The following is a 26,966-nucleotide window of genomic DNA, read 5'->3' as shown; positions in this document are numbered from 1 at the left end:
GTATCCAGGAAGCGCTGCCCGGGGCTGCCTCCACCGGAGGACTTGCGCCTGAGAGACAGGGAGGGCACCGCAGCCCAGCGATCCTGCTCCCCTATCCGAACTGCCGGCGGTCTTCTGTAGGGAAAAATAACTCCCACAGGTGGATCTCCACGCTACAGGAAACAACTGGAGCAGGTAAGGGGAGGGGAGTATTTAAAGATCTCCACGTCGTTTGGAAACAAAAACAAAAAAACTTTACTCTAAGGGTACCGGCGTTATTACCCCTGTGAGAGAAGGGATTGAAATGCGTGAAAGAATGCAGTGGCTCAAACAGGATCCTTGGGAGGCTGAGAGAGGAAAAAACTGTTGGGGGTGGGGGGGGGGAAATGGACTTGAACTCTATCTTGTAACCAGAGGTAACTGCCTCGAGTGCACAGGTGTCCGAAATATGGGTTTGCCAAATCTCATGAAAAAGGAGGAGACACACTCCCACCCATGAGGCTGGGGATGCACCTTAATGCTGAAGGCTGTTTTCCTGGGGCGGAACGAGGTTGCCGAGTCCGCGGACGCCAGGTCTGCTGGGGCTTGAAGGACGGGCCCTTCCGTCGGTCTTGAGTGGAATGTCCCGCCGTCGAGGTGTGAGCTGGATGGGTGCCTGAGAACCGGCGAAAGGACTGCTAATGGGAGGAGGAAACTCTAGAATGAAAGGGACGCTTCATCTTAGGTTGGGGCAGATGGGTGTTTTTCCCACTCGTTGCTTCCGAAATTATCTCATCCAGCCGGGCACCAAAGAGTCACGACCCAGAAAGGGAAGCCTCACAAGCAAGTGCTTAGAGGATGAGTCTGCCTTCCAGACCTTGAGCCATAACTCTCAGCGGATAGATATCGCAAGAGCCGAGGAAGGTGCAACCATCGTCCCAGCGTCCAGAGCCACTTTGCAGAGATACTTCACTGCCTGAGAAATTTGGAGTGCTAAAGACAATGTCAGCAGGAGGGGTGGGGTGGGGGTTAAGGTCAGACGCTAGGTCTTGGTTCAAACCGGAATGGCTGTGTTCTTAACCAGGCGAGCGACCGGTGGGTCCACTTTCGGTGAGGAAAGTCCTGGAAAGGGAAAGAGTAGGTCCAGTTGCTTCAGAAAGCTGGTCCCAAGCTTTTGCAACAAACACAGAAAAGTCGTTGTGTAATGGGAAGGACTTAGGTGCCTGCCTTGAATGCAGAAATGACACCCCCTGGTGGCTAGTAGAAGGAAGATCCTCCTGAACCTGGAAGGTGTCACGTATAGCTGATATCAGGCCATCTACCATGGATGCAATCTGAGGAAAAATGCTCCAGGCCTATTTCTGTAGCCAAATCCCCAATCTTACCCTCTGAGGGGATGCTGAGGCGTCAGGAGGAGGAATGGTGGCCTGCTCTGGGACGCTTACTAGGAAGTCCACCTCTGGTTTGTAAGCTATGCAACGCTGTGGATGGCACCGGTGGCGATTTCTCAACAAAACAGCATATTTTCTTGATCCAAAACCTGTGCAGAAGGTTGCTAAAAAATTTATGGAGCAGGCAAAAAAAAGTGAACCAGTCCACACAGCTAAGGCTACTTTCACACTTTCTCTAGGTGCGGATCAGTCTGGTATCTGCACAGACGGATCCGCACCTATACATGCAAACGATGGTATCCGTTCCGTGCATAACAGCTTTTTCAGATCTGAGTTTTCAGGATCGTGAAAACTTAGATCCAACAGTATATTCTAACACAGAGGCGTTCCCATGGTGATGGGGACGCTTCAAGTTAGAATATACTAAGAACTGTGTACATAACTGCCCCCTGCTGCCTGGCAGCACCCGATCTCTAACAGGGGGCTGTGATCCGCACAATTAAGCCGTCAGGTGCCGCACCTGAGGGGTTAATTGTGCGGCTCTCAGCCCCCTGAGGCCAGACACCCCTCCCTCCACAGTATTAAAAGCATTGTTGGCCAGTGCGGACCCCCCCCTCCCTCCCCAGTATTAAAAGCAGTATTGCAAGCAGCGTTTTGGTGTCCACCTCCAGAGCGGAATGGAGGCGGAACGGAGCCAAACTGATGCATTCTGAACGAATCCGCATCCATTCAGAATGCATTGGGGCTAAACTGATCCATTTGGGGCCACTTGTGAGAGCCTTGAAACTGATCTCACAGGCGGACCCTGAAACGCAAGTGTGAAAACACCTGCCAACAGCTCAGATCCTGGCTGTTTAAACCCTCAGATACAATGGTCAATGATAACCCCTGCATCAGAGCAGTTATATAGAAGGAATGTCCTCCAATTGGAACCACCACAATGGAACTGCAGGTACCGATTGGTTTCTATGTTATGGTTCCTATTACACCCAGTCTGTAGCAGGATATAATAGAACGCTGGTAAAATTGTTATTCACAGTAGGGATCGACCGATATAGATTTTTTAGGGCAGATACCGATAATTTGTGAACTTTCAGGCCGATAGCTGATCATTTATACCCATATTCTGGGAATTTTCATTTTTTGTTAACATGTATATTTTTTTGTTTTGTAAATCTTTCTTTTTCATTTATACTTAATATTTGGGCATTTGTTTTTTTCCTAACTTTTTTTTTCCTAACTTTTAGCCCCCTTAGGGACTAGAACCCTTGTCCTATACACCCTGATAGAGCTCGATCAGGGTGAATAGGATCTCACACTGTCCTTGCTGCTTTGTGCACACAGCAGCATAGAGCTTACCATGGCAGTCAGGGCTTCAATAGCGTCCTGGCTGCCATGGTAACCGATAAGAACCCCAGGATTACACTGCTGGGGCACTGCCACCATTGATTAATACTGGGGGATGGGGGGGTGCACTGCGCCACCAATGATTAATACTGGGGTGGGGGGCGCACTGCACCACCAATGAAGATAAATCTCTCATTAATTCATATACAGGAGGCGGGAGCTGGCTGCAGAATCACATAGCCGGCTCCCAACCTCTATGAGCGGTAGCTGCAATCCGCGGCACCTGAAGGGTTAACTACCGCAGATCGCAGCATACAGCTCATAGAGGTCGGGAGGGACCCCCCTCCCCACTGTTATGGGGAGGGGGATCAGTGGATGGCACTGTTATGGGGAGGGGGGAATCAGTGGATGACACTACTTAGCATCTTATGCTATATGTGCCATCCACAGATCCCCCTCCCCTAAACAGTGCCATCCACAGATCCCCCTCCCCTAAACAGTGCCATCCACAGATCCCCCTCCCCGACGCTCACAGGAGTACATTTATAAACTGTAATCCGTAACCTTAATCATCGCTCATGATGAGCGATTAATCAAGATGATGAGCGAGTTAAAGTTGCAGTTTATAAATGTACTTCTGTGAGCGGTGTGGCCCTGTATATTCTAACCCTCAGGCAAGCGTCCCCGTCACCATGGGGGGATCACTGAGATTGTGAAAACTCAGATCCAAGGGTATATTCTAACCCCCAGGCAAGGGGGTCCCCGTCGGTTAGAATATACCATCGGATCTGAGTATACCCGGCGTATAGGACGACGCCCAACTTTTGAAAAGACTGTCCAGTGTTAGAAAGTAGTCTTATACGGCGGAAAATACAGTATATGTGTTTGGAATTTTACTAGCATATACTAGGCTGGGGGCACACACACTCTGCAGCTACATATCAAATCATTCAGTAATGTGCCAGCACTAGTATGATAGAAACGATCAAATGACAGCAAAAAAAAAAAAAAAAGGCCTGAATTAAGTTCTTTAACCTGTTGGGGACACATATGATGCTAAATAAACCATTTTTGTCGTCACCTTACATCACAAAAAGTACAACAGCAAGCGATCAAAAAGGCATATGCCCACCAAAATAGTACCAATCTAACAGTCACCTCATCCCGCAAAAAATGAGCCCCTACCTGAGACAATCAGAATATGGAGACACTAAAACATCATTTGTTTGTTTTAAAAAAGCTGTTATTGTATAAAACTTACATAAATAAAAATACATATTTAGGTATCATCGCGTCTGTATCAACAGGCTCTATAAAACATATTACATGACCTAACCCCTCAGATGAACACTGTACCAAATAAAAAGTAAAAACTGTGCCAAAACAATTTTTTTGTCACTTTACATCACAAAAAGTCATATGCACCACAAAATAGTGCCAGTCATCTAATCCCGCTAAAAATTAGACCCTACCTAAGATAATCGCCCAAAAACTGAAAAAACTGTGGCTCTCAAACTATGGAAACACTAAAACATGATTTTTGTTTCAAAAATTAAATCATTGTGCAAAACTTACATAAAAAAATGAAAAAAAAAAAAAAAAAGAAGTATACATATTCGGTATCACCGCATCCGTGACAACCTGGTCTATAAAAATATCACATGATCCAACCTGTCAGATGAATGTTGTTGTTGAGGAAGGGTTGAGACGTGTGCATATTTATCCATACATGCATGCAAACACATGTATGTATGGTATATATGCATACATTAACTGCCATGTCATAGGATGAGGTGCGCAGATGTGCCCAGCATCTGCGCACATCTGCCCTTAATATATAAGCTGTGCCTCCTTAGTATAAATATATAGCTGTGTCCCCTTAGTATAAATATATAGCTGTGCCCCCTTAGTATAAATATATATTTATATCTATGAGATATCCCCCATATAACCCCCATGAAACCAGGTGCATCGGTGTGAATGTGCCCCAAGCATTCACACTGATGCAATCTGGTTGATTGCATCAGAATGACCGGACAAAGGTCCGGCCATCCTGATAACTACAAAGGACCCAGATTCAACAGAATCTGAGTCCTTTGTTGTAATTCTCTCCACTGCTGGAGACAATTATGCATGATAGAGGGAAGGGAGAAACCTCCCCTCCTTCTATTATGCACATTCCGGCAGCACGATTACCATCGCGCTGTCCAGAATGCTAAATGCTACAGGCGGGAGATCAGAGGCTTCTCCCGCCTGTTAGCATATGGCGCGGCCACGATACGCTCATTCAGAAGACACGCGGGCCGGCGCAGTGACATCATCTCACTGCGCCGGCCCGCACGCTACCTTGTGGGCAGTGCGGGCTACCGGACATAAATATTTGGCGGCCCCTGCACTGAGGGAGAGAGCCATGCCGTCCCCACAAGAAGAAGACAACCCCTGGACGAACGAGCAACAACGCTGAGTATCCCCCCCTTATTAACCCTTCCACCACTATCCCACCAACAATTTCTCCCTTGTTAACCATTACACCCCTGATCCCCCACCACTATCCCACCAACGATTATCCCCCCTGATTAAACTCTGTATTATCCAAACCCCTACTCCCCTGAATACCTCTGTCCTATTCCCCCAATTGTACCTACCCATATTATCCCTGTTCACCCCCACTATTTATACCACACCCCTACCCACTACCAACCCTCAACCTGCCCATACACACACCCTCGCTGTACCCCTATCACTTGCAGGGTATTAACCCTTGCATTACCGTATTCTACCCTTACATTACTGTCAGCTATCCGTTTGCCTCTGTGGCCTGTATTCACCCCTGCAGTGCCACCATTAACCTTCGTCGTTCCCTTAGGGCAGCGCTCCTCAATTATTCTCTGTCATGCCCCCCCCTAGGAAGAAGGAAACATTTTGCGCCCCCCCGCGCGACTGTAAATAGTATCATTTGTCTATAAAATTGTTATAGTACACATTATTGGTATCCTCCTGCGGTGTGCTTTGTACCCCTTCCACTCCTGCATTCCTGCTATTATGCCCTTTTTTTATCTAGGTTACCTTCAGGGCTTAGTTTACCTGCAGAGCGTCTTTTTGCACCTTCCCCCTCCTCCTTTTGATCCAGGGTACTGCCTTCTAGTTCGTATACTTTTTCCTCCTCCATCCCCTGGTTACTATTTCTTTTCCCCTTTTCAGTTTTATTATCAGATTTTGTGTTTGTCCTACCTCCTCTCCTTGACCCCTGCTCTTTATGTTCTTTCTGTGCTTCAGCTCTTGTTTTCCCACCTGGTGATGCTGCGGATGTATCTTTGCGACTCTGCCTTGATGACATGCCGGCATCCTACTCTTTCTCCTCTGAGTGGCACTAGGAACCGGCGTATTGATTCCTGTATGTCTCCACGGGTCCTCTGCATGTGTCACGTGCGTTGGCGGTCACGTGGTCCTCCGCGTCGGGCTGCTACTGGGGCTGCGCTGGGACAATCTCCAGTGATCGCGCCGCACTGCTCCCTCTCTCCAGCCGTAGAGTTGCTAGGCGTGTGGGACGCCGCTTGCGAGTGAGTCGGATAATCCGATCTGGACATCCAATATGACAGTGTTTGCCGAGGTCAAACGAGCCCCCCTTTACGGAGCCTTGCGCCCCCCCCCCCCCCCTTTACGGAGCCTTGCGCCCCACTATTTGAGAAGCACTGCCTTAGGGACAGGAATAGGACCAGGTGGGGTGGGCTGCTAATATACGTGTGTGTGTACTGTATTAGATAGCTTTGTGGGTGGAATCTGGGATTGTGTAGTGTAGTTTAGTGCAGCATTGTTCGTGTATTTCATGGGTAGTGTACTAGATATTAATAAATATCCTATTTTATACTTATAACTATCTGTGTAACGCGTGGTTATTGGCGCTAGTTAGTTCAGCAAGGCGCATGCAGCTAGTTTAGTGATTAGCGTAAAGTATAGTGAAAGTATTGTGTAAATTATACATAAAGGTATAAATAGGAGGGGTCATCAATAGACGGCTCCTCCTATTTATGAATATTAATTATCAATAGTTGCATAAATATTGGTGATTAATATTCCCCCTTTACAGTTGTAAATAAAAAATATAAACGGTGCCAAAACTATTTCTTATTACCTTGTCTCACAAAAAGTGTAATATAGAGCAACCAAAATCATATATACCCTAAACTAGTACCAACAAAACTGCCACCCTATCCCGTAGTTTCTAAAATGGGGTCACTTTTTTGGAGTTTCTACTCTAGGGGTGCATCAGGGGGGCTTCAAATGGGACATGGTGTTAAAAACAACAGTCCAGCAAAATCTGCCTTCCAAAAACTGTATGGCATTCCTTTCCTTCTGCGCCCTGCTGTGTGCCGTACAGCGGTTTACGACCACATATGGGGTGTTTGTGTAAACTACAGAATCAGAGCCACAAATATTGAGTTTTGTTTGGCTGTTAACCCTTGCTTTGTAACTGGAAAAAAAATTTAATGGAAAATCTGCCAAAAAAAATTGAAATTGTATCTCTATTTTCCTCAAATTCTTGTGGAACACCTAAAGGGCTAACAAAGTTTGTAAAATCAGTTTTGAATACCTTGAGGGGGGTAGTTTCTAGAATGGGGTCATTTTTGGGTGGTTTCTATTATGCAAGTCTCACAAAGTGACTTCAGACCTGAACTGGTCCTTAAAAAGTGGGCTTTTGAAAATTTCAGAAAATTTTTAAGATTTGCTTCTAAACTTCTAAGCCTTGTAACATCCCCCAAAAATAAAATGTCATTCCCAAAATGATCCAGACATTAAGTAGACATATGGGGAATGTAAAGTAATAACTATTTTTGTAGGTAATACTATATATTTTAGAAGTAGAGAAATTGAAACTTGTAAATTTGTAAATTTCTCAAAATTTCTGGCAAATTTGGTATTTTTTTATACATAAAAATGATTTTTTTTACTTCATTTTACCACTGTCATGAAGTAAAATATGGGACGAAAAAAAAATCTCAGAATGGCCTGGATAAGTCAAAGCGTTCTAAAGTTATCACCACATAAAGTGACACTGGTCAGATGTGCAAAAAATGCCCTCCACAGACGCCCACATAACAGTGCCCTCCACAGACGCCCCTATAACAGTGCCCTCCACAGACGCCCCCATAACAGTGCCCTCCACAGATCCTCATTATTTCAAAACCCACCAAAAGCACACCTATTAGTTCAAATTTTTAAAAAAAATTTCCTCCTCAAAAACCTATAGGGCGGAAAAAAAACGGTAAATCTCATAGCAACTGATCAGTGAAAAACGCATTGCATCCGAATGCAGTCCATTTTTCATGCAAGCCCCATTGACTTCAATTGAACCAGAGTCAATTGAACCAGTTTGTGGATAGGATGCGGACCCATTAATTTCAAGAAGTCCACAAAAAATGAGGACAGCACACCATGCTTTGCCGAACTCTCTGCATAAGTGCTGTCACAGTGAAGGGGCAGGGAAGGGGCGCAGTTACCTCGACTTGAGGCAAGGAGGCCACTGCCCCCTTGACTTCAACCATGACTAGAAAATCACTCCGGCAGGGGATAAAGGAACGTTTTCAGAGCTTTTGCCGCATCTGCCTTCAGGAAGAAAATGATCGTCCGCTACGGCACCATTGACTATAATGGGGGCGGCCCACAGCAGGTCGTAGTTTTATTCCGGCGGCCTCTCAGCATGTGTGCCGTGCTGCGGCTGGACCTCAGACTCACCCCCATTATAGTCAATGGGGCCAGAGCAGACTTCCAGTGGCACGGTGCACTAGCGGCAGCACTGATCCAGCAGGCTGTTCCCCCGTAGGAACAGCCTGCCGGAGAAGGCTGCTGCAAGGGTGAAAGTAGCCTAAGTCGTATACAATATTAGTATATCAAAACTTAAACACCAGAGTTTGACATTTTTCAGCCTTGTTGTGACATTTGTTCACGTGTCAATATTCATGGAAAAAGTATAGCCCATTAAATTATTGTGAACAGACTCATGACCTGTTATTTGGATAATACATTTTACATCTTAGACAGGCGTTTTAGATTAATATAAAACTCCTCCACTTAGTATACTTTTCAAACACGTTTTGACTGATTGTACCTTACTGCTTGAATTTGCATGGGTTGGGAGCGCTGCATTTTCTGTCTTGGTGGCATGGACGGAAGGTTGTTGGTTCCTGAGTTTGAAAGGGGACTTCGACCATTTTTTAAAAGTGGCACAGACTCAGTCACTCGGCTGCATGTAGAGTATAAACTGTCCAACGAAGAATTCATATCATTAACCAGAGATTCTAGGTCAACATCATCATCTGGGAATAGAAAGGGAAGAAAAAAAAAAAAAAAAAAAAAAAAGCTAACCCATCGAATGCACTGCTTTAAACATACTACTAAAAACACATCCCTGAACAGTTCTCGCTGTCAATTTTAAAGCAATCTCACAAATAAATCCCACAACTAAAACTAGATACATCTTCCAGATAATCAGTCATAATAATTTGGTAACAAAGCTTTTAAAACAGTCTTCTGTTTTCACAAACAGCTTTTAACCCCTTAAAGGGAATGTGCCATCAGAAAATGACCTATCGATTAAAAATCAATATTTTTATGTTTAATATATTTAAGAATTTTAAAATGTTCAAAATCTGGCAGATTTCACACTAGCCACCAAACCTAATAACAGGCGCCGGTTCTTTGTACACATCACTTTACAGGCAAGATTAGAATCTTAGACCAGAAAATAAAAACAGATTACAGATAAATGCCATGTGTTGCTATCTGTTTTTAACTGGTGGATAAAATGCTTGGTGACATCTCCTTTAGGGTCCATTCACACAACTGTAGTTCTGGATCCGTGAACCCATTCACTTCAATGGGGGTCGCAAAAGAGGTGGACAACACATTGTTGTCTGCATCTGTAGTTCCTTTCTGTGTCCCCACACAAAAAGAAAAGGGGTCCTATTCTTGTCTGCAATCACAAACAATAAGCATTTCTATCATATGGCCGGTCATGTATATGCCGCCAAACACTTGCAGTCAAGTGAATGTAACCTTAACCTGCTCACGACCGCCGTACGCAGGATTGCGTCTTTTCGGTGGTCGTGCTCTTCTGGGTGGACGCGCCGATGCGTCCTCTCGCGAGACGCGAGATTTCCGGGGTAGCCGGCCCGCGCATGCACATCGCGGGCCGGCAAAATTCAAAGAACAAGTTCGTCATCAACCTGCCAGCCACGATCATTGGCTGGCAGGTTAATGATTTTCAAGAAACGAATCAGCAGCCAGATACCACATCATATTAGTAAATATGATGTGGTTATATGGCTGCTGTGCTCCTCTGCTCCTTCTTTTGGTCGGTTGGTTCCAGCAGAGGAGCACACATCACTGTGAGTACCCACCAACACCACACTTAGCCCCCAGATCACCTCCCAGCACCCAATTAACCCTTTGATCACCCCTTCTTGCCCCTGTCGATCACTAGTGAAAAGGAAAAAAAGTGATCAGTGCAAACGGTCACTTTTTTTTTTTTCACTGGTATTGAACGTTAGGTTTTAGGTATAGTTTAGGCCCCTTGGTTAGGTAGTTTAGCGATCAGTTAGCGCCCAGCCCACCGCACCGCAGTCCGTTATTCGCTGATTAGCGTATCGCTAATCAGCATTTGTACTTTTATAGTATCTGAAAGTGATCAAAACTGATCACAGTCAGATCTATAATTGTATTAGTGTATTAGTGTCACTTTAGTTCGCCCTCCACCCAAAACGCAGTGTTTGCCCGATCAGGCCTGATCGGTCGCCCACACGTGCGTTCGCCCACGCCCGCCCCACCGCAGTGACAAAAAAATTATTATTTTTTGATCACTGCACATTCACTTTACACGCACTGCGGCGATAAAAAAAATCAGTTTTGATATTTTTTATCAACCGCAGCGGCCTCCAGTACTTCGCTAGCCTCCCCTTTGTAAGACAGGCTTGCTTTTTTTTCTTGGGTAGTCTCAGGGAATACCCCTAAATTTAGTTGCCCAAATGTCTAACAGGGGGTATTCTTCTGAAGAGGCCTACAGGCTTCTGACCCAGTCGGATGAGGAATGGGAACCCTCATCTGACGAATCTAGCGGGTCAGAATACGAACCTGTAGAAAGCAGTGGCTCTCTGACCCAAAGTTCGGACGGCAGTTTGGCAAGAGAGAAAAGAAAGGGGAGAGGCGCTCATAGGGTGGTGGGTAGCGGTTGTGTTGTTCTGCGTAATGGTCGAAGTGTGCTCACCTTTTGGTGTTGTGCTGGTTGGAGCTCAACGTCCGTGAAGGTAGGTACACGTGGAGAAATAGGGGGGCGTTGGTTATTTTGGAAAGGTCGGTGCTGCCAATACCCGTTCGGTCCCTTAGGTGGAGTTGCCAGGGACTCCTAGGGACTGTGAAGGAAGAAGTTGCTGGTTTGTGTGCGATTGCACACAGTAGGGTATTTGTTTGGCGCACAAAAGGACGACCTCAGACAGTCCACTGTCTGAGGTCGTCCTTTTGTGCGCCAAACAAATACCCTACTGTGTGCAATCGCACACAAACCAGCAACTTCTTCCAAAGTTCGGACGAGGAGGCTGAGGTCCCTGATGGCACCAGGCGTACCCGGCCCCGTGTCGCTAGACCGCAGGTTGCGCAGGATCCGCTTCAAGAGCAGCAGAGTGGGGCTGGTGCTGTCGGATTACGTGGTGAGGCATACACCAGCAGCCCAGCCCTCCATGGACCTAGTACCAGCACTGCCGTACAACCTGGTGAAGTGGCGAGCACCAGAAGGGCAGTTGAAGCTGGTACGGTGGCACGAGCAGTAGTGACCCCGTCGCAGCCACCGCAAAGACGTGCCCGTAGAGCCCCTAGAATCCCTGAGGTGCTGGCAAACCCTGATTGGCAGTCCCCAACTTCAGCCGCACCTGTAGTTTTCCCTTTCACTGCCCAGTCTGGAGTTCGGGTTGAGACAGCTCAGATCGGTTCGGCCCTGGGATTTTTTGAGCTGTTCTTGACTGCGGAGCTCTTGGACTTAGTCGTGGCAGAAACAAATCGGTATGCCATACAATTTATATCCGCCAACCCGGGAAGCTCTTATGCCCAGTCTTTCCGGTGGAAACCAGTCCAAGTTTCTGAAATTAAAACTTTTCTGGGCCTCCTCCTCAACATGGGTCTAACTAAAAAGCATGAATTGCGGTCATATTGGTCCACGAACCCAATTCATCACATGCCCATGTTCTCTGCTGCTATGTCCAGGACACGATTTGAGACCATCCTGCGTTTCCTGCACTTTAGTGATAACAGCACCTCCCGTCCCAAAGGCCACCCTGCTTTTGACCGGCTCCACAAAATTCGGCCCCTCATAGACCATTTCAACCTGAAATTTGCAGATTTGTATACCCCTGAGCAAAACATCTGCGTAGACGAGTCCCTGATACATTTTACCGGGCGCCTTGGCTTCAAACAATACATCCCAAGCAAGCGCGCCCGGTATGGGGTCAAATTGTATAAGATTGTATAAGCTCTGTGAAAGGGCCACAGGCTATACCCACAAATTTCGGATCTATGAGGGAAAAGATCAGACCCTGGAGCCGGTCGGTTGCCCTGGCTACCTGGGGAGCAGTGGGAAGACAGTTTGGGACTTGGTGTCACCCTTATTCGGCAAGGGGTACCATCTTTATGTGGACAATTTTTACACAAGTGTGGCCCTCTTTAGGCATTTGTTTCTAGAACGGATTGGCGACTGTGGCACCACGCGAACTAGTCGCGCGGGCTTCCCCCAACGACTCGTTACCACCCGTCTTGCAAGGGGGCAGAGGGCCGCACTGTGTAACGAAGAACTGCTCGCGGTGAAATGGAGAGACAAGCGTGACGTTTACATGCTCTCCTCCATTCACGCAGACACGACAATCCAAATTGAGCGAGCAACCCGTGTCATTGAAAAGCCCCTCTCAGTCCACGACTATAACCTTCACATGGGAGGGGTGGACTTCAATGACCAGATGTTGGCTCCGTATTTAGTGTCCCGCAGAACCAGACGCTGGTATAAGAAGGTGTCTGTATATTTAATTCAATTGGCTCTGTATAATAGTTTTGTTCTCTACAGTAAGGCTGGGAGAACCGGATCCTTCCTCAAATTTCAGGAAGAGATCATCGCGAACCTCCTGTACCCAGGAGGTTCCGTGGCCCCATCCACCAGTGTAGTTAGCCATCTACACGAGCGACAATTCCCTAGTGTCGTTCCTGGTACCTCAAACCGACCGCCACCCCGAAAAAAATGTTGTGTCTGTAGCAGGAGTGGAATAAGGCGTGACACCCGCTATTTCTGTCCTGACAACCCTGCCCTATGCTTTGGAGAGTGTTTCCGGAAGTACCACTCACAGGTACACTATTCGCATAGGGATCATCTCACCAGGACAGGCACACAGGGCTATTAGGGCCCATTCACTCACACAGCTGCTGCAAACGTCTCCTTTCACCTGGGACAAAGTGCATAACGCACTTCGCCACATCTTTGGGCGATTTGCGCTTTGCACATTGACCCATGGGGAAGGAGAGGTTTGTTCTATAAAGGTAAAAAAAAAAAAAACACCAGTAAGTAAAAAGGTTAATGTTTAGTTCAAAAAGTTAAAGTTTATGTATTCTGTTCCAAAGTTAATAAAAATTATTGCGTTGTGGCCTGTTTTTTTTTTTTTTTTTTTACCTTCCAGGTGGACCAACCGATCTACTAGCTGCAGCACTGATGTGCATTCTGACAGAAGCATTGCGCTGCTGTCAGATTACACGCAAGTCGGTGTATGCGGCGCTGCAAGACAAGATTTCTCCTCTGCAGTAACAGATAGGTTTGCCGAGGCATACGAGCTGAGGAGGAGGCGGCGTTCCTATGCTTTGGCAAACACTTTGTATATAAAAAAATAATAATAAATCCCAGCAATGATTTATTCATCCACATCGACTGATGTGAATGGAGAAATCTGGTTTGCCAGGGCATACGAGCTAAGTGGGTATGGATGTTGGGCGGAGCTCCTATGTCCTGGCAGACGCCTTTCCCCTCTTTTTTTTTTGGCAGAGATTTTTTCATCCACATTGATCGATGCGAATGAAGAAATCTGTGCCGTTCATTTTTTTATTTCAGCCCAGAGGCTGAACGGAAAAAAAAAAATCTCATTACCTGTATGCTCAATATAAGGAGAATAGCAGAAACTCTTAATGCTGGCCATACATGTAATGATTGCGGAGACCCTCAAATGCCAGGGCAGTACAAACACCCCACAACTGACCCCATTTTGGAAAGAAGACACCCCAAGGTATTCGCTGAGGGGCATAATGAGTCCATGAAAGATTTAAATTTTTGTCCTAAGTTAGCAGAAAGTGAGACTTTGTGAGAAAAAAAAAAAATATCAATTTCCGCTAACTTATGCCAAAAAAAATACATTTCTATGAACTCGCCATGCCCCTCATTGAATACCTTGGGGTGTCTTCTTTCCAAAGTGGGGTCACATGTGGGGTATTTATACTGCCCTGGCTTTTTAGGGGCCCTAAAGCGTGAGAAAAAGTCTGGGATCCAAATGTCTAAAAATGCCCTCCTAAAAGGAATTTGGGCACTTTTGCAGCCTAGATGCGCAAAAGTGTCACACATCTGGTATCGCCGTACTCAGGAGAAGTTGGGGAATGTGTTTTGGGGTGTCATTTTACATATACCCATGCTGGGTGAGAAAAATATCTTGGTCAAATGCCAACTTTGTATAAAAAAAAAAAAATATGGGAAAAGTTGTCTTTTGCCAAGATATTTCTCTCACCCAGCATGGTTATATGTGAAATGACAACCCAAAACACATTGCCCAACTTCTCCTGAGTACGGCGATACCAGATGTGTGACACTTTTTTGCAGCCAAGGTGGGCAAAGGGGCACATATTCCAAAGTGCACCTTTCGGATTTCGCTGGTCATTTTTTACACATTTTGATTGCAAAGTACTTCTCACACATTTGGGCCCCTAAATTGCCAGGGCAGTATAACTACACCACAAGTGACCCCATTTTGGAAAGAAGACACCCCAAGGTATTCCGTGAGGTGCATGGCGAGTTCCTCAAATTTTTTATTTTTTGTCGCAAGTTAGTGGAATATGAGACTTTGTAAGAAAAAAAGAAAAAATAAAAAATCATCATTTTCCGCTAACTTGTGACAAAAAAATTAAAAATTCTAGGAACTCGCAATGCCCCTCACGGAATACCTTGGGGTGTCTTCTTTCCAAAATGGGGTCACTTGTGGTGTAGTTATACTGCCCTGGCAATTTAGGGGCCCAAATGTATGAGAAGTACTTTGCAATCAAAATGTGTAAAAAATGGCCTGCAAAATCCGAAAGGTGCTCTTTGGAATATGTGCCCCTTTGCCCACCTTGGCTGCAAAAAAGTGTCACACATCTGGTATCGCCGTACTCAGGAGAAGTTGGGGAATGTGTTTTGGGGTGTCATTTTACATATACCCATGCTGGGTGAGAAAAATATCTTGGTCAAATGCCAACTTTGTATAAAAAAAAAAAAAAATGGGAAAAGTTGTCTTTTGCCAAGATATTTCTCTCACCCAGCATGGTTATATGTAAAATGACACCCCAAAACACATTCCCCAACTTCTCCTGAGTATGGGGATACCAGATGTGTGACACTTTTTTGCAGCCTAGGTGGGCAAAGGGACCCACATTCCAAAGTGCACCTTTCGGATTTCACCGGTCATTTTTTACAGATTTTGATTGCAAAGTACTTCTCACACATATGGGCCGCTAAATTGCCAGGGCAGTATAACTGCGCCACAAGTGACCCCATTTTGGAAAGAAGACACCCCAAGGTATTCCGTGAGGGGCATGGCGAGTTCCTAGAATTTTTTATTTTTTGTCGCAAGTTAGTGGAATATGAGACTTTGTAAGGAAAAAAAATTAAAAATCATCATTTTCCGCTAACTTGTGACAAAAAATAAAAAAAGTTCTATGAACTCACTATGCCCATCAGCGAATACCTTAGGGTGTCTACTTTCAGAAATGGGGTCATTTGAGGGTTTTTTCTACTGTTTGGGCATTGTAGAACCTCAGGAATCATGACAGGTGCTCAGAAAGTCAGAGCTGCTTCAAAAAGCGGAAATTCACATTTTTGTACCATAGAGTGTAAACTTTTACCCAAACCATTTTTTTTTTTTGCCCAAACATTTTTTTTTTTTTATCAAAGACATGTAGAACAATAAATTTGGCGAAAAATTTATATATGGATGTCTTTTTTTTTGCAAAATTTTACAGCTGAAAGTGAAAAATGTCATTTTTTTTGCAAAAAAATCATTACATTTTGATTAATAACAAAAAAACTAAAAATGTCAGCAGCAATAAAATACCACCAAATGAAAGCTCTATTAGTGAGAAGAAAAGGAGGTAAAATTCATTTGGGTGGTAAGTTGCATGACCGAGCGATAAACGGTGAAAGTAGTGTAGTGCAGAAGTGTAAAAAGTGGCCTGGTCATGAAGGGGGTTTCAGCTAGCGGGGTTGAAGTGGTTAAAGGGCTTCTGTCACCCCCCTAAACAGTTTTTTTGTTTGTTTACTTATAATCCCTACACTGCGATTTATGCCTACATAATCTAATCATTTTGGTCCAGTAGATTTTGTTTAAAACGTGCTCTTAAAATATGCAAATTACCTTTCTACCAGCAAGTGGGACGGCTACTTGCTGGTAGCAGCCGCATCCTCCGATCCTAAAGACGCCCCCTCCGCATGTTGATTAACAGAGCCAGGGAACGGGATCGTTCTCTGCTGGCCCTGTTTGCATTCAAAATCTCGCGCCTGCGCCGTACCTTTCTTCAATCGGCGCAGGCGCACTGAGAGGCGGCCGTTCGCTCGGCCGCTCCATCCTCAATGCGCGAGGTGTAGATGTGATGTCATCGGCGCAGGCGCATTGAGGATGGAGCGGCCGCCTCTCAGTGCGCCTGCGCCGACTGAATACCGTTACGGCGCAGATGCGAGTTCTTGATAGACAGGGCCAGCAGAGGATGATCCCGTTCCCTGGCCCTGTCAATCAACATGCGGAGGGGGAGTCTTTAGGATCGGAGGATGCGGCTGCTACCAGCAAGTAGCCGCCCTACTTGCTGGTAGCAAGGTAATTTGCATATTTTAAAAGCACGTTTTAAACAAAATCTACTGGACCAAAATGATTAATTAGATTATGTAGGCATAAATCGCAGTGTAGGGATTATAAGTAAACAAAAAAAAAAAAAAAAGGTTTAGTGGGGTGACAGAAGCCCTTTAAAGAAGCACTCCCACGACATTTTTTATTCTCTGATCTGTTAGAAAGGTACATGATGTAAACTTTAGTTAAGGTAATTTTATTTCCAGAGGCTGTATTTGTGATTGTGAGATATCAACTCCCTTCTGATACTCAGCTGTGTCATGTGACCATCACTATGACTCCTCAAACACAGCATCTTATGTGCTGACAGGAAGCCCATTTGTCTAGGTTTTCCTATTGGGGGATCAGAAGGGAGGAGATAACTCACTAATACAGTCACGGTTACGAAGTTCACATCATGTCCATTTCTAACAGGTCAGAGAAAAACAGGAAGGGTGTTATCTCCCACAAAAATTACTTCTGATATAGATAGAGATATAGATCTGCTATATAATCTCTATCTATCAGAAGTCCGGTCTTTAAATATAGTGCCCACTCCAGAGCGTAGGGCTAATGATGGCTACCAGGTGCCTACTGTTTTATGCAGCAGACAACAGCGGCTATTGTCCGCAAACGGTGGTAATGCAGATCGCAGACATTTAACCCCTGAAATGCTGTGGTCTAATGACAGCTCCTCTGGGCTAAGATTGTGGAGAGCATTCAATGTAAGTAATGAGTCTGAGCCTGTACTAGGTTTCCAGGCTTATTACTTGTATATTACACTTTAGGCCAGCTGGTGGGAGCACTGAACTTTAACATAGATTGCTATGTATAGAGTAATGGTAAAAATTCTATTGCTCTATATTGCAATCTGATGATTGTATGTTGGGGTCCACTTTGGGACCTATAAAAAAATAATATTACTTACCCCCATACAGTGAATAAAAAAATAAAATAAAAATGATTTATGCCAAAGTGATCAAAGTCATACACACCCCAAAATAGTACAACAAAAACTACAGTTCACCCAGCAAAGAATTAACCCCTTACACATCTATGTAGCCATAACTATAAAATATAGGGGTCAGAACATGGCCTTTAGGACTGAGGAATATGGGTAAATATAATTTGATGCCTGCCAATTTTTTTTGTCCAGGGTGATGGGCATCTTGCATAGGAAATAGGCTCCACAGGTGACATTTGACACCTCCAGCAGCTGGACTACAAGCAAGCTTCTGACAAGACGACCTCCTGCTGGTCAACTGAATCAATGAAACCACCTCATACATCTTAGCTATATATCGGTTACACCTTCAAGGCCCCGGGAACAAGCTGAATGTTCCCCTGGGCCTCCCTCACTTGTAGGACCCAGGGAAGGGGAGATATTAAGAACTACTAGTAGAAGCCAAGTAGCAACATACAGTTTGGTCTCCAAATGTACCAGGGACCCGGACGGATCCATCAGCACAAGAACCACCTCCCTATGACCTTCCGGTAAGGAGTTATGATCCATATAGGGTTTTTTGAAGGGACCCAAAAGGAAGGGGGTGTTAGACCCTCCCAGGGGGCAGGAGAGGAGTGAACAACCAAGGGTTTAATTGCCTTTGTGGGGCAGTAGCCATTGTCTTCCTTCTGAATGGAGATCACACTGTGCATCGTGTTGGAGAAGACTAGAAAACCCCACTGGCATTACTGCCTCTCATGTGACTGTAGCACCAAAGCCTACACACCTAACCAGTAACTAACTTTCACATTATCTGCTACTTATGATTGTACTATTACCTGTATTTGCATCTCTGACCACTGTATATATTCTTTGTGTATATAGTGTAGTTGTCTAGTGTGCTGTTAAGGTAATTAAACATACAATTTAATCTTTGGTTGTCCTTTTATTTCGATCCACCAATCCACACATCTGTGTCTCTGTTTAAGGTTGCATGCTAGCTGGGCTGGTTTCTGGCCCAATATAATCCTGTTAACAGACTGGGCTTATATCCAATATGGAAATGGTGGTAGTCTACTGGACTAGCAGGGCTGTTTCACTGGGGCAGTGAAAGGGCTCTCAGCCTGTCAGGGTTGCGAGCAAGTGTTGTGCCACGCCAGAGGTAGCGTGGGACATCCTCTCTCACTCCCCATGCCCATATTGACAGGGTGAGTGTCTGTAAAACTGTGCCAATCTGACCTTACGTACCCCCAGGGGGGTGTGGAACGTCACCTCCAGGTGAAAGTGAAGAGATTGTACCGCGTGGCCCTGACATAGTAGTGACATCAGGCAGGGCTCCAAGGTTTGGTTCGTCACAAGGACGAAGGCCAATTTTGCAAATCTGACATCTCACTATGTGTGAAGATCCTTTATGCTTTTACTTATACTAGTAGTTGAAAGTTTTCATGACACACCGAATTATAGTAGGAACTATATATATATAAGAAATACTGCATAAATCAACCAAGTTTCCTCAATACACCACTAAAACACTGGGGAGTCACTTAGAGAAGGATTTGGGTGTCCTTGTGGATGGTAGATTAAATTACAGCCCACAATGTCAATCAGCTGCTTCTAAGGTCACCAGGATATTGTCATGCATTAAACGAGGCATGGACTCATGGGGCAGGGATGTAATATTACCACTTTACAAGGCGTTGGTGTGGCCTCATCTGGAACATGCAGTTCAGTTCTGGGCACCAGTACATAGAAAGGATGCACTGCAGCTGGAAAAAGTACAGAGGGGAGCGACAAATCATAAGGGACGTGGAGGGTCTTAGTTATGAAAAAAAGATTAAAAGAATTACATTTATTTAGTCTTGAGAAAAGAAGTCCAAGTGGGGATATGATTAACCTATACAACAGGGCTTGACAAATTTCCTTGGAATCTAGGAGCCAGCTTTACCTTTATAAAGCCTTATTTTCAGCGACAAAAATAACACCTTTTAAATAAACATAAAGAAGTCTAGAACCAGACAACATGGGCATTAACATATACAGCGGCAGTGCACAGAACCACACACACACACATACAGCGGCAGTGTACAGAGTAGAGCTATTGCGATACCAAATTTTTGATTCAATTTCGATATCATTAAGTATTGCGATACTCGATACCACTCAAAAAGAAACAAAAAAGCCACGTGCATTCCGCATTTAAAAAAAAAAATAGCGAATCACGCAGTTTTTTTTTTTTTTTTTCTGTTCTGGCATTCACTGCATAGATTATTTTTATATTTTTATAGTTTGGACTAATATGTGATATGTTTATTAATTTATTGTTTATATATTTTATATGTGAAATTGGGAAAAGGGGCGATTTATACTTAATATTTTGGTCGGTTTTGTAACTTTTATTTAATAACTATTTCCCCCCTTATGGGCCAGAACCTGTAATATTTTAATCCCTGGTCCTATTCACCCTAATAGAGCTCTATCAGGGTGAATAGGACCTCACACTGTCTCAAAACACAGGGCAGCAGGGAGCGGACTATGGCAGCCATGGTAACTGATCGGAGCCCCAGGATTACAGAAGCTGCCACTGCCACCAATAAAGAGGAGCAGAGGGGACCCTGTGGCCACTGCCACCAATGAGAAGAGGAGGGGACCTTATAGTCACTGCCACCAATGATTTTAATACTGGGGGGTTGAGAGGGGCGGGCGCACTGTGCCACCAATGATTTTAATGGGGTGGGAACACTGAGCCACCAATGATAATTAACCCTTAATACAGGAGGCGGGTACTGGCAGCAGATCAGCGGCAGTTAACCCCTAAGGTGCCGCACCTGAGGGGTTAACCGCCGCTGATCGCAGCTCCCTGTCAGAGGCAGGGTGTTGGCTATGCGATTCTGCTGCCGGCACCTGCCTCCTGTATTAAAAGTTAAAGACGACCTTATATGGGTTTGGACTTTGTTAAGCAGCAGGCTACACAGAGCGGCGCTCAGGGGTGTCCCGGCACTTACTATTATTCCTGGGCGCCGCTCCCTGAACTGCGATTGGACAGCGCTACAGCCAGGGGAGACGGAACGCCCACTAGAGAAGCTGCTCATTGCTCCGATAGTAATTAGCATATGGAGCAGGACTGCAGGAGACGGTAATTGGGCACAGGCGCACAGCGGGCAAACGGAGCGACGCCCTGGAATAATAGTAAGTGCTGTGACATCCCTGCGCGCCTCTGTGTAGCCTGCTGCTTAAAGTCTGGACCCATGAAAAGTACTATCATTGGTGGCGTAGTGCACCCGCCCCCTACTCTGCCCCTCTCTCCTCACTGGTGGCAGCAGCACAGGGGGAGGGAGAGACTGCTTCTTTCTCCCCTGTGCTGCTGAGGGAACATGAGCACGCTGAGAGCAGCGAGCTCATGTTCTGTTATACTAGACTGCGCAGAAGCACAGGCCAGTATCGAAAAAATGGAAATCGTGGTATCGTATCGATACCGGGACAAAAGTACAGATTGGGTATCGAAGTTTCGATACCCGCAACAACCCTACATTGACAGAAGAGTTATAGCTCTGAGGAGGCAACAATAAAAAATAAAAAGTCACTTGGTCACTAAGGCCTAAAACTGGCTTGTCACTAAGGGCTCTAACCAGTGGTGTTGTAAATACTGATTTTTCATTTTTGTTTTTCCCTCCCCACCTTCAAAGGTTATTTTTTTTTTATTCAAAGTCATATAAGAGCATGTTATTTTTTGCAGGACATGGTGTACTTTCTAACGGCACCATTCAATAAGCAGGTAAAAAAAAAAAAAAAGAAGATAGGATGTGCTGCTGCCACCAGTGAGGAGAGAGGGGCAGAGTAGGGGGCGGGTGCACTACGCCACCAATGATAGTACTTTTCATGGGTCCAGACTTTAAGCAGCAGGCTACACAGAGGCGCGCAGGGATGTCACAGCACTTACTATTATTCCTGGGCGTCGCTCCGTTTGCCCGCTGTGCGCCTGTGCCCAATCTTCTTTTTTTGGTGGGGTGTCAAGCAATTGTAGAATTGTATTAAAATGTGTATCATTTTTTCAATTGGGTTTTATTAAAAATATTGAGTTGTTCTGTCACAAAGGGTTAACTGTTTTTCTAGCAGTGTGCATCCTACTTTCACTTTGTGCCAGTCAGCTAATAAACCTTATCTATAAATTACTAAGAGGTCAGAAACACTTATTAAAGCTCAATCTTTATGTTACTGATCAGAATGCGACTTAAATGACTGTTTAGGAGGTCACAGAGCATGAGCCTGTCAGCTCCCCAAACTGACGGAACAGAGAAAATCCACAGGCTGCTACTAGAGCATCTCACCTATGTACAGAAAAAATGGATTCCATATTTTTAATAAAGACCAATTGAAAAAAAAAAAATAAGCCCCAAAAAGGTGTACATAGCCTTAAATCCCATTTTTTTTTTTTTTATTGAAATAAAAGTTGGGTACCTCAACACTGCTGGTACCTATACATTTGCTGCGCCGATTTGCATATGGCAAATCTGCAGCATTCATGTCACATTTAGACGTATACTAATATTTTCTGCTCAGCTCATGAGCCAAGTTCTGCCAAGCATGTATTCTTAACAAGGAGAGAGGTAAGTCCCTACCATACATTTATTGTGGTAGCTTATTCCCTTCTGAATAGACAAGGTATGGATGTACAAATACAACATGCCCGATTCTTATTCTATTCCCCCAACATCTGTCAAAATAGTATTAAGATGCCCCAATACACATTAGAATGTCAGCCTTTTTATGGATGTGTACAGGGGCTTTGCAGCACTTTTATTTCTGATTTGTCAAACTGCATTACCTGTACCCAAGTGCGAGATAGCGAGAGAGAGCGTTATAAAACACCAAATTTAACACACCTGCTCCCCATTCACACCTGAGACCTTGTAACACTAACAGGCTACATGACACTTTTGTTGCCAGAAGTTTAGACATTAACCCCTTAATCTTTTTTTGTGTCTCCATATTTTGAGAGCCATAGTTATTTTTACGTTTTGGGCGATCGTCTTAGGTAGGGTATCATTCTTGCAGGATGAGATGGTTTGATTGGCACTATTTTGGGGTGCATATGTGTAACAGGGAACCGGTGGTGCGCTCCTTCCTTGCTGCACCGCCGACGTCCCACTGATAAAGAGGGAGGAGGAGCTGGCATCAGACGTGGCTGGCGTCCTCATCTGGCAACATTGGGGTGGGAAGGACCAGGTGGTGCACGCTTCCTCAGCGCGGCCGGCGTCCTCCATCCCCTAGGCAATGAGCAGAGGCAGGAGGAACGAGTGCCGGATATTAGTCGGCGCTCAGGGTTTTGGCTGGGGCCCACGCAGGGTCACGTGATGCTGGCCACGTCATGTGATCATTCAGTCTGGCCTATTTAACAGGCAACTTGCTGGCCACAAGTTGCCTGTGACTGGTCTTACTACTCCACTAGCGTTTTCCTGCATGTGCGATTTTGTGAACTCTACCTCTGCTTGTATTTTACCCTAGATCCTGCTTAACCACTTCAGCCCCCCTAGCTTAAACACCCTTAATGACCAGACCACTTTTTACAATTCTGCACTACACTACTTTCACGGTTTATTGCTCGGTCATACAACTTTCCACCCAAATTAATTTTACCTCCTTTTCTTCTCACTAATAGAGCTTTCATTAGGTGGTATTTCATTGCTGCTGACATTTTAACTTTTTTGTTATTAATCAAAATTTACAGATTTTTTTTTGAAAAAAAAAAGACATTTTTCACTTTCAGTTGTAAATTTTTTCAAATAAAACTACATTTCTATGTAAATTTTTATCTAAATTTATTGTTCTTCATGTCTTTGATTAAAAAAAATGCAGTAAGTGTATATTTATTGGTTTGCGCAAAAGTTATATTCGTTTACACACTATGGTACAAAAATGTGAATTTCCGCATTTTGAAGCAGCTCTGACTTTCTGAGCACCTGTCATGTTTCCTGAGGTTCTACAATGCCCAGACAGTAGAAACACCCCTCAAATGACCCCATTTCGGAAAGTAGACACCCTAAGGTATTCGCTGATGGGCATAGTGAGTTCATAGAAGTTTTTATTTTTTGTCACAAGTTAGCGGAATTTTTTTTTTTTCTTCTTCTTGCAAAGTCTCATATTCCACTAACTTGTGACAAAAAATAAAAACTTCCATGAACTTACTATGCCCATTACGAAATACCTTGGTGTGTCTTCTTTCCAAAATGGGGTCACTTTTGGGGTATTTATACTGCCCAGGCATTTTAGGGGCCCTAATGTGTGAGAAGTAGCTTGAAACCCAAATGTGTAAAAAATGCCCTGTGAAATCCTAAAGGTGCTCTTTAGAATTTGTGCCCCTTCGCCCACCTAGACTGCAAAAAAAGTGTCACACATGTGGTATCGCCATACTCAGAAGAAGTAGGGCAACGTGTTTTGGGGTGTATTTTTACATATACCCACGCTGGGTGAGAGAAATATCTCTAAAAAGTCAACTTTTCACATTTTTTATACAAAATTGTCATTTTAGAGAGATTTCGCTCACCCAGCATGGGTATATGTAAAAAGACACCCCAAAACACATTGCCCAACTTCTTCTGAGTACGGCGATACCACATGTGTGACACTTTTTTGCAGCCTAGGGGCACAAATTCCTTTTAGGAGGGCATTTTTAGACATTTGGATTCCAGACTTCTCACGCTTTAGGGCCCCTAAAATGCCAGGGCAGTATAAATACCCCACATGTGACCCCATTTTGGAAAGAAGACACCCCAAGGTATTTCATGATGGGCATAGCGAGTTCATGGAAGTTTTTCTTTTTTGTCACAAGTTAGAATATGAGACTATGTCAGAAAAAAAACCCCATCATTTTCCGCTAACTTGTGACAAAAAATAAAAACTTCTATGAACTCACTATGCCCATCAGCGAAGACCTTAGGGTGTTTTTTTTTTTCAAAATGGGGTCATTTGTGGGGTGTTTGTACTGCCCTGGCATTTGAGGGTCTCCGCAATAATTACATGTATGGCCAGCATTAGGAGTATCTGCTATTCTCCTTATATTGAGCATACAGGTAATAATATTTTTTTTTCCGTTCAGCCTCTGAGTTGAAAGAAAAAATGAACGGCACAGATTTCTTCATTCGCATCGATCAATGTGGATGAAAAAAATCTGCCAGGACATAGGAGCTCCGCCCAACATCCATACCCACTTAGCTCGTATGCCCTGGCAAACCCGATTTCTCCATTCACATCAATCGATGTGGATGAATAAATCATTTTTTTTTTATTTGTGTATATATATATATATATATATATATATATATATATATATATATATATATATATATATATATATACACACACACAAAGTGTTTGCCAAAGCATATGAACACCACCGTCCTAACATGAACTTTATAATAACATTTGAACAGAACATTAACTTTTATTAGATGTGGCAAAGTACATTATGCACTTTGTCCCAGGTGAAAGGAGAGGTTTGCAGCAGCTGTGAGTGAAATGGCCCTAAGAACCCTGTGTGCCTGTCCTGTGAGATGCAATCCCTATGTCAAGTGTACCTGTGTGTGGTACTTCCGGAAACACTCCCCTAAGCATAGGGCAGGGTGGTCAGGGCAGTCAGGACAGAAATAGCGGGTGTCACGCCTTATTCCACTCCTGCTACAGACACCATTTTTTTCGGGGTGGCGGTTGGTTTGAGGTACCAGCAACGACACTGGGGAAATATCACTCATGTACACTGCTCACTACACTGGTGGTTGGGGCCATGGAACCTCCTGGATACAGGAGGTTCTCGATGATCTCTTCCTGAAATTTGACGAAGGATCTTGTTCTCCCAGCCTTACTGTAGAGAACAAAACTATTATATACAGCCAATTGAATCAAATATACAGACACCTTCTTATACCAGCGTCTGGTTCTGCGGGAAAGTAAATAGGGAGCCAACATCTTGTCACTGAAGTCCACCCCTCCCATGAGCGAATTATAGTCGGACACAGAGGGGCTTTTCAATAAAACTAGTTGCTCGTTCAATTTGGATTGTCGTGTCTGCATGAATGGAGGAGAGCATGTAAACGTCACGCTCGTCTCTCCACTTCACCGCGAGCAGTTCTTCGTTACACAAGGCAGCCCAATCCCCCCCCCCTACCCCTTGCAAGACGGCTGGTGACGAGCCGTTGAGGGAAGCCCCGACGACTAGGTCGCGCGGTGCCACAGGAGACAATCTGTTCTAAAAACAAATGCCTGAAGAGGGGCATACTTGTGTAAAAATTGTCCACATAAAGATGGTACCCCTTGCCAAATAAGGGTGATACCAAGTCCCAGACTGTCTTCCCACTGCTCCCCAGGTAGTCAGGTCAACCGACCGGCTCCAGGGTCTGATCTTTACCCTCAGACACGAATTTGTGCGTATAGCCTGTGGCCCTTTCACAGAACTTATACAATTTGACCCCATACCGGGCGCACTTGCATTGGGATGTACTGTTTGAAGCCAAGGCGCCCGGTAAAATGTATAAGGGACTCGTCTACGCAGATGTTTTTCTCAGGGGTATACAAATCTGCAAATTTGGTGTTAAAGTGGTCTATGAGGGGCCGAATTTTGTGGAGCCGGTCAAAAGCTGGGTGGCCTCTGGGACGAGAGGTGCTGTTGTCACTAAAGTGCAGGAAACGCAGGATGGTCTCAAATCGTGTTCTGGACATGGCAGCAGAGAACATGGGTAAGTGATGAATTGGGTTCGTGGACCAATATGACCTCAATTCATGCTTTTTTTGCTAGGCCCATGTTGAGGAGAAGCCCCAGAAAAGTTTTAATTTCGGAAACTTGGACGGGTTTCCACCGGAAAGACTGGGCATAAAAGCTTCCCGGGTTGACGGCTATAAATTGAGTGGCATATCGATTTGTTTCTGCCACGACTAAGTGCAACAGCTCCGCAGTCAAGAACAGCTTAAAAAAAAGGGGGGGGGGGAACTACTGGTGCGGCTGAAGTTGGGGGCTACCAATCAGGGTTTGCCAGCACCTCAGGGACTCTAGGGGCTCTACGGGCCTGTCTGTGCGGTGGCTGCGACGGGGGAACTAATGCACGTGCCACCGTACCAGCTTCAACTGCCCTTCTGGTGCTCGCCACTTCACCATGTTGTACGGCAGTGCTGGTACTAGGTCCAGGATGGGCTGCGCTGCTGGTG

At 44.9% G+C, this 26,966-nt stretch overlaps 1 protein-coding gene across 7 annotated transcripts in view; it reads right to left on the bottom strand.

Annotated features, from left to right (window-relative positions):
- The window catches only part of LOC122937794 (growth factor receptor-bound protein 10-like), a 341,748-nt gene that overhangs the window by 146,935 nt on the left and 167,847 nt on the right, over positions 1–26,966 (bottom strand). For 6 of the 7 annotated variants that reach the window (XM_044292839.1, XM_044292838.1, XM_044292837.1 and 3 more), the window contains one exon: positions 8,803–9,010. In XM_044292839.1, coding sequence (XP_044148774.1) covers positions 8,803–9,010 — 208 coding nt within the window. The remainder of the gene's footprint in view (positions 1–8,802; positions 9,011–26,966) is intronic. The other variant, XM_044292841.1, reaches the window with a different exon arrangement.

Source organism: Bufo gargarizans, chromosome 5 (genome assembly GCF_014858855.1).
Source record: "Bufo gargarizans isolate SCDJY-AF-19 chromosome 5, ASM1485885v1, whole genome shotgun sequence".
In the NCBI taxonomy this organism is placed as follows: domain Eukaryota; kingdom Metazoa; phylum Chordata; class Amphibia; order Anura; family Bufonidae; genus Bufo; species Bufo gargarizans.
The sequence above is the reverse complement of the archived record's forward strand: the minus strand, read 5'-3'. Positions and strand labels throughout refer to the sequence as shown.